Source organism: Trichechus manatus, unplaced genomic scaffold, assembly GCF_000243295.1.
Source record: "Trichechus manatus latirostris isolate Lorelei unplaced genomic scaffold, TriManLat1.0 scaffold00032, whole genome shotgun sequence".
Taxonomy (NCBI): domain Eukaryota; kingdom Metazoa; phylum Chordata; class Mammalia; order Sirenia; family Trichechidae; genus Trichechus; species Trichechus manatus.
The window spans coordinates 11,013,201-11,022,256 of record NW_004443968.1 but is presented as its reverse complement, the minus strand read 5'-3'; the positions used below and the strand labels follow the sequence as shown (position 1 = coordinate 11,022,256).

The 9,056-nt window shown below is 36.6% G+C and overlaps 1 protein-coding gene across 1 annotated transcript in view; it reads right to left on the bottom strand.

Moving 5' to 3' along the window:
* Positions 1–9,056, bottom strand: part of ARSK (arylsulfatase family member K) — a 47,250-nt gene that overhangs the window by 4,192 nt on the left and 34,002 nt on the right. Inside the window, exon 6 of the mRNA XM_004375064.2 lies at positions 6,478–6,702. Coding sequence (XP_004375121.1) covers positions 6,478–6,702 — 225 coding nt within the window. The remainder of the gene's footprint in view (positions 1–6,477; positions 6,703–9,056) is intronic.

Here is a 9,056-nt window from a genome sequence, read left to right as displayed (position 1 = left end):
CATAAAACAATATGTGTACTACTGTTTCATGAGAAACTATTTGTTCTGTAAGCCTTCACCTGAAGTACAATAAAAAAATAAATAAATAAATAAATTTAAACAGAGTACATTAAAAAAAAAACAAAAAGAAATGTCCCACTTAAACACAAGTTGTCTTTTTAAAAATGCCTTTTAAGTATTTATTTGGAAGTCAAACCATATTTTTCCTATATAAAACTTAGCATTAATTATGGCTAGGTACCCAGGATAGTCATATAATGAGTCTGTAGTTGTCTCTGGCCCCTTTTCTGGTCTCAGTGTTCCATGTTGTAATGTATAATTAAATATTTCTTTTGAAAAATAGTAACATATCTGCAATGCTAAAAATTGAACAAAATTGAACAACAAAATTAATTTAACTTGGCTGCTGTCAAGTATTTGAGGAAAAACAATTTAAGGAAAATAAGGAAGTAGATAGTAGTAAACTTTCTGTAGGTACTTGTTTTACATCTAATTTAAAAATTTGTTTATCTTTAATTTTCCTTGAAAGAGGCATATTCTTCTGCCACCCAATCATAATTAGGGACTTTTTGGATTCACAAATATTGAAAGAAAGAGAAGAAAAATGTTTCAGAGATAACTGGTTAAAAAAGAAAAGACAGAGATGGGGAAAAGGATATACATGAGAGAAAGGGACTGCCCAAAATGAAACCAATTGAGCAACAAGCAATGAAAAGCCAAGTGGGCAGGGAAGACACAGGACAGTAGACTCTGAGGTCTATTCTAAGGAGAGGAAAGAAAGCAGGGAGGGAAAAGGCTGGGCCAGGCTGGTCTGTGTGTCAGCCATCAGGTGGCACCACTAGTGAGGAGCAGGAAAGGAGAGAAAAGAGGCCATTGAGGATGGCTGGGAAGCAGGGACCAACTGGCATATATTCACGATTATGGGAAGTTCCTGTATAGCATTTTAGTTATATTTAATACTCAGAAATACCTTATTTCAGACCTACTCTTAGCCTAATTTTCCTAAAGAAGCTTGGAAGACTAAGACAATTTATATGCTTCTCATGTGATTCAATGAGATGTCAGTAGGAGACTGGGATGAGAAACCATTCAGTATTTATTTACTTATTTATTCGTTCAACAAACCAGGGGCTGTTCCAGGTGTAGGGAAACAACAGTGGGGAAAACAGAAAATGCCTACTCTAGTGGAGCTTATGTTCTAATGTGGGGAGGCAGACAGACAGATTTGTGTCAGATGGTGGTAAGTGCAAGTGCAATAAAAAAGCATAAAGCAAGGTAAGGAGTAGAGAGAGTGCTGGCAGTATGTGTGTTTGTGCTATTTTATAAAGTGTGGTCAGGGAAGGCCTTTCTGATAAGGTAATTGAACAGAGACCCAAAGGAAGGGCTACAGTGAGCCCTAGAGATATCTGGAGGAAGAGCATTCTCCAGGGAACAAGTATAAAGTCCCTGAGGCAGAAACCTGTGTGGTACAATCCTCAAACACCAAGGAGGCCTATATAGCTGGAGCAGAGTACCAAAAACAAAAAACAAAAAACCAAACCCACTGCCATTGAATCGATTCCAACTCATAGTGACCCTGTAAGGATAGAGAAGAACTGCCCCATCGGGTTTCCAAGGCTGTAAAGCTTTATGGGAAGCAGACTGCCGCATCTTTCTCCCGTGCAGCCGCTGGTAGGTTCGGACCGCTGACCTTTTGGTTAGCAGCCAACTGCTTAAACACCGAGCTACTAGGGCTCCTTGGAGCAGAGTAAGTGAGGGTTAACAATTTAAAAGATGAATTGTGAAGGGGAAGAGATAGTGTTGGGCTCCCAGGCCTGGTTGAAGACTTCAGACTTTACTCCTAAGTGAAACTAGAGGTGCCATGGTCTGACAGAAGAAGTAAGTGCAAGATTCTTAACAAAGAACAATTTAAATTTAAAACAGTAAACGGGTTAAAATGCAGACCTGGTGTTCTGGACTGAACTGTGTCTCCCAAAAATATGTGTTGTGAATCCTAACTTCTATGCCTGTGGTTATAATCCCATTTAGGAATGGGTTGTCTTTGGCATGTTAATGAGGCAGGATTAGTGTAGGGTGTGTTTTGAGTCACTCTCTTTTGAGATATAAAAGAGATTAAAACAAGCAAGCCAGCAAGTGGAGAAGGGGGTCGAGAGATGCCAAGCCACATGAAGGTTGCCTAGGAGCAGAAACTCAGAGACAAGGACCTTCCCCCAGAGCCAACAGAGAGAGAAAGCCTTCCCCTAGAGCCGGCACCCTGAACTGTGAGAAAATAACTTTCTGTTTGTTAAAGCAACCCATTTATGGTATTTCTGTTATAGCAGCACTAGATAACTAAAACACCTGGATACGTGTGATGATCTCCTGAAGAGAAACAGTATTATATTTCTTCCTGACCATATGAGTAGATAAGGGATTAGACTGGTATTGCAATGATGCAAACAAAATATTTTGCATGCGGTTACCTAAGAAGAATGAAAAATACTAATGATAATAATAATATGTAACATTTAATTGTTTACAATATCCATGCATTAAGTATGAAATAGCTAATATTATCCTGGTGTTATTAACAAGAAAACTGAAGACCAGAGATAAGTAACTTGCCAAAATTCATACGGTTGATAAACAGTGAAGGAGGGATTTTGAATATAGGTGGTCCCATGTCAGGATCTCTGTGTTCTTCAATACTATCTTACTCATCTAGTGCTGCTATAACAGAAATATCACAAGTGGATGGCTTTAACAAACAGAAGTTTATTCTCTCACAGTCTAGTAGGCTAGAAGTCCAAATTCAGGGCATTAGCTTCAGGGGAAGGTTGTCTCTGTTGGCTCTGGAGCAAGGTCCTTGTCATCAGTCTTTCCCTGGACTAGGAGCTTTTCCACACAGGAACCCCAGGTCCAAAGGACATGCTCTGCTCCCAGCACTGCTTTCTTGGTGGTATGAGATCCCTGTCTCTCTGCTTGCTTCTCTCTTTTATATCTCAAAAGAGATTGGCTCAAGACACAATCCAATCTTGTAGACTGAGTCCTGCCTCATTAACATAACTGCTGCCTATCCTACCTCATTAACATCATAGAAGTAGGATTTACAACACATAGGAAAATCACATCATATAACAAAATGGTGGACAATCACACAATACTGGAAATTGTGGCCTAGCCAAATTGATACACATATTTTTGGGGGACACAATTCAATCCATGACAAATACTACACCACAAATCTTGCTTTACAGTAGTCATTCAACTTCACAATATTTTTCACCCAATAAGGACAAGAGTCTACCTACCCCCTGACCAACACCAAGATTTTATAACAAGTAGGGCTTTGCAATTTAAATTACTAGCCATTAAAGATTCATTTAAATGCTCTTGCATTTTATATAGTTTTTTTTTTTTCCTCACAACAACAACAAAAAATTTGGACTTATCTTTTAAGTGGGGAGAAGGCAAGTGTTTTCCAAAAAGATCAATTTGTATTAAAAGAAAAAAAAAATCACATGAAAATAAGGAGTTTGAAAGTGAAAATCAAAACAAGTTTGATTTTAAAACTGACTACCTTTATTTCTAACTTAGCTAAAGAGTGCTGGTACCAGGTTATTAGGGAAGAAAACAACAGTTCATACAGTCTTTTTAAAAGAATAATCTCTTAAGTAATTATATCAATTTTAATACAATAAAGAATTCTTAAATCCAATATGTTTTTTCCTATTCAGTATCTTTCTATGGAAGGTTTTTCGAAACACTATATTTTACATGATATTTCTAAAGTTTATAGAATGGAAGGGAAGAGGAAGTCTGGCTTGCAGCTTTGATTTGAGAAGTTTAACCATACTATGTGCAAATGGATTCATATAAAATAATACAGCTGCAGTTAAGCTAACAAAGAAAGGACCTTTAGAATTCTAAGAATAGGTTATGCTGTATGTCTATTTTAAGCTCCTAATTGGAGAATCACAAAATAACAAGTCCTTGGGAGTTACTTTACCAAAATCTGTATGTTTACTTATTAAGCAGAGGTCAAACAGAACATATGCTACTAAAGGTCTAATTTTAGAGTTGATCACAATTAAAGTAGTTTTAAACTTCCGGTACAGAAATTTCATTTTAAAAGGTTGACTTGAACATTGGATTAAAATGTACCATCAGAATTTTCTTTGCCCTGCTGGCTGTTAACCAAGGTAACAGACTTAGTTTTCATTCTCAAAAATGTCCTGACTTGGACAAAAAATTAGATAGTCACCCTATCTCATTAAACAAACTACAGACAAAACAAAACAACTGTTCATACAGTTTTAAAGCCTATATTTTCTTCTTAATAATATATGGAGAACATTTTCACATAATATCACTTTACCCTTTTAAATACAACTAGCTATTTTTTTACCCAATCTATTACTGCTAGACACTTGTATTGTTTCCAGTTCTTTGTTAATAAATAGTATAATGCTATAATAGATATCCATCCAGATAAATCTTTGTATTTGTCTTTAAGTTATATTTTCTAATATGTGAATGTCTAGATCAAAAGGTATATACATTTCTAAGAGATCTGAAACATAATGACACATTTCCGTCCCGAAAATTTGTGTCAGTTTATATTCCCAGCAGCAGTATATGAAAAGGGCTATGTCTAATGCAAGATTTTCTAATTCTTCTTAATCTTTACAAACTTGACATGTGAAAGAAAAATTCTATCTTTGTTTTAATTTGTTATGACTAATGAATATAAACTTTAAAAAATATTTTGGCCATTTGTATATCTTCTTTTGTGAATTGCTTGTTTACAGCCTTTGGTCATTTTGCTAATAGGACATTTCTCTTTTTCCTATAGATTTATAAGAGTTTTATGAATATTAACCTTTTATTATTTGTAAAAAAAAGTTTAACTTGAAATAAATAAAAACTTAAGGGAAAATCTGAGACAGAATTGCCCCAACCTTTCATAATCATTTGTAATACTTTTTTGCAGTTCTGTCATTGTACCTCAAGAAAACAGAACAAGGCTAACAAAGTCATGCAAATATTATGGACGTAGGAGGATTTTTGGGGTAATAGGGTGGAGTGAAAGCTGTACATGAGGAAAACCTGAGGGAAGAAACTGTAAAGAAATGCCAACATAAATAAGCATATATACATAAAACTATAAAGATGATGCTAAGAGAGACACACAAATACACAAAAGAAACTACATGTTTCTTATAAAAACAGAAATGAGGGAAAGTAACAGAGATGGGCTGGGAATTGATGTAGGTAGAAAATGGCAGAGATTCGGCTAAGTGTGATAATTGCTTTGGGACAAAAGGGAACCATCAAATGATGACTAAGAAACTGAAGGAATTAAAAATACACATCCGGCGAAAGAACAAGAAAGAAGTGTGTTCCAATATACAAGACGTGATCTGAAATAAAAGAGAAAAAGAAAGGGTACTGATTTAAAGTAATTGTAAAGAAATTTAAGACCTTGGAATAGTCTTTAAATGAGTGAAAGACTGCAGCAGGAGGAAGGAGACAGAAACAACTCTCTAATTTTTTTCTCAACTGCTAGCCGAAAGGTTGGTGGTTTGAACCCACCCAGAGGTACCTTGGAAGAAAAAAGGCATGGTGATCTGCCTCCAAAAGGTCAGAGCCTTGAAAACCCTATGGAGTAGTTCTAATCAGCACACATGGGTCATCGACTTGACAGCAACTAACACTGGAACCGACTCGACGGCAAATAACAAGATGCATGTTTCTTTCACTTTTTAACATTTCCGAAATTTGAATCTATAGATACATTTTATATTGTGCTATCTTTTCTTTCACCAAAATCTATCTATGAATTGATGGTGTCTTAGAACAGAGAAGCTATAATATTTAAATGTTAATGAATTTAAAGTATTCTCTGCTGAATTATATAGAAACTAAGAGTCAGTTCTGTATAGTTTCCTTTGAATTCAATGATGGTATTATTTTAGTTATCTTCACAAAACTGCTAACTATCCCTATCCAAATGTTGCTGTTCTAGATCTATGGCTATGCTTATAGACATTAAGAAGCTAGTAAAGCAAACAAAGAGTAAAGATCTGAAGATTTTGAGGAGAAATATATTCATGGCAGCAGATTAAGGGACACTGAACAAAGTTAGTAGTTTCAAAGTAGATTGAATAATCCAGAAAGGAAATGCTTACATTTTAGGGGTGATGGTAGAGAATGAAATGATCTACCAATCATATCTATAAAGTTATGACCCTGAATATCTTATGCGGCTTACTTTATAATCATATCCTGATTATTAATCTTTTGAAGGGAAAATGGCTATAGTAAGCGAAGGACACAGAAACATGAATAATATCCTCATTTTTCAGAGTATGGATATGACTCACAATTATATGAGTTGCTCAAGATTATAAACAAGTCAGCAAGGCCTCTGACTACTTTGCTTTTCCTTTTCCAGAATTATTAAAAATAAAAGATTTACAGAATTGTATTACGTACCAAGCATAGTAGGGTAAATGTCCACAAGAGAAACCACATTTGATACTTGTAGGTTGGCCTTAATTCCTGGACCCATCATCAAAAGTGGAACATGGGCACTGGCTTCATACATACTCATTTTATAGAACTGTCGATGTTCCATGGCCAACTCTCCATGGTCTGAGGTGAATATGACAATAGTCTTCTCAAGAAGATCTGACTGGCGAAGAGCCAAAATAATTTCACCTAGAACATAAAGGTAAATCTATGTTTAAATTAGATTTTAGTTCTCAGTTTTTTTCCTATCACATTAAATTTACAACAACTTTACCTATAAAAGTTTATCAGAACGCTTCTTGGCATCTTTTAAAACAGGGACGGGAGAAAAAATTGCAGGTATTAGGAATTATTCTTTGTATAAAATGCTTGCTTTAATTTTTTCCTGAAACTGCAAATTGGGAATCATATGTTGAACAGTGAATATGTACTTTAGCCTTCATGAATGTACACATTCATTTAATGTACAAATGTTTGAGCACCTACTGTGTTCCAGGGACTCCTTTAGTTGCCGATAAACAGCCTAGATAAACTGATCCAAACCAAACCTGTTGCTGTCCAGTTGCTTCTGACTCATAGCGACCCTGCAGGACAGAATAGAACTGCTCCACAGGGTTTCCAGGTCTGTAATCTTTCGGAAGCAGACTGCCACATCTTTCTCCCGTGGAGTGGTTGATGGGTTCAAACCGCCAACTTTTTGGTTAGCAACCAGGAGCTTAACCATTGCACCACCATAGCTCCTTAAATAAACTGATAGAGTCACTATGAGCGAAATTGACTTGACGGTATAGGGTTTTTTGGTTTTGGTTTTAGCTAAGAAAATGGACAAAGATGACAAACTTTATGCAAATCATTTTCAACTATGGCTGGACACTGGAATCACCTGTAGAGTTTTTAACAAAAATAAATTGATGCCTAGGATTCATTCCATAGAATCAGACTTTTTGGAAAGAGGGCTATTAATGGAAGACCCCTGATCCCTTGGGACCCTTTAATAAAACCATGAGAAGCAGATGGGATGAACAAACTGAATATTATCTACTATTCTTCTGTAATTTTCATCAAGTTTCAGGTGCCTGTTTCCCAGCTGACAGACTAAACTTGGGAAGGAGAAAATACCTATAGGAACTCTTGCTCAAAGCTTCTTTATTTTAAGATCATGCTAGCTTGCTTTCTATACTTACATCAGAGAAATGGGGAAAAAAAAATCTTCCCCTTAGTCCCTCGAATTAGAGAAGAAAGACAGGTCTGGAGGTCATCACTGTACATGTCTCATATGATGCAAAGAATAAGATTAATATCACCATAGGCCCACAACTTCTGCTTACTAGGAGGTAGTACGAAGGATCAGACACCTCCTCCCTGCTACTCTTCTCTGTCTCCAAACAATCACTAGATCATGCCCACGAAGTTTGGGGGTTATGGAAATCTCACCTTTGAGGAAGGGCTGGAGGCAGTGTAGATAGTATATGAATGTAATTCAGCATATTCTTGGATAGGGAATAAAGGGACAGTAAAATTCCTTGAACCAATCTCTGTGTCTGCGTGTCCTGAAACTTGCCCCTCACTGTATTTAAGAGGATCAAAATAAAGCGTAGTTCAGAGAGAAGAGTCATCCCTATTTGAGCAGTTCTTGAAATTCAGGTAAAGGGTTCTGCATTATTAAAAAGCCCGACAGGTGATTCTGAGGTCCAGTCAGAATTGAGTGAGATCTACTGCTCCACGCAGTTTAAAGAGTTCAGACCCTCATGATCTTTCAGTTTGACAACTGTAATTGCTTTCTAATTGCTCTTTTTGCCTCCACTCCTCTTTCCTTCCACAGTCTCCCTTGTACCACTCTGATGGCTATCTTTCTAAAACAGGGCTTCAAACTCAGTTCTTTCTGGTTTAACTCCCTCCCCCACCCCACTGAGAATCTGCATTTCTAACAAGTTCTCAGGTGATGCTAATGCTGGTGGTTAGGGACCAATTCTGAGAACTACTAGTAGAGCAGTGGTTCTCAACATTTATCATTTATTATACCTAAGAATCACCTGGGGATCTTGTTAAACTGTAGATTCTGATTCAGTATATCTGGGGTGGAAAGGCAAATTCTCAGCAGGGGTACAAACCTGAACCAACCGGTTTGAAGCCCTGTTCTAAAATACCTGATCATGTCACACCCCTACTGACATCTTTTTAGCAGTTTCCCATTGTCAAACTTCTTAGCATGACACACAAGACCCCTTTCACTTTCAGCCTCAGAACCTTCAGCTATCCCCTAGAACTTTACCTTTCAGCAATCACAAGCTATTTTGAATTCCCTGAAAACACCATATTGGTTTAGATTTTCTTACCTCTGCACACACTCTGCCTTCTGCATTGAAAACCCTTTCCCTCACCATCTACTTGGCCAATTTCTATTCTTTCATTACCTATCTCAAGCATTATTGCCTCGCTCCTTCAGGTAGAGTGAATCACTCTGACCCCCAATATACCCTTATAGCTTATATCATACTGTAGTTACATTATATTGTAATTCATGGTGTTTGTATTCATTCAAT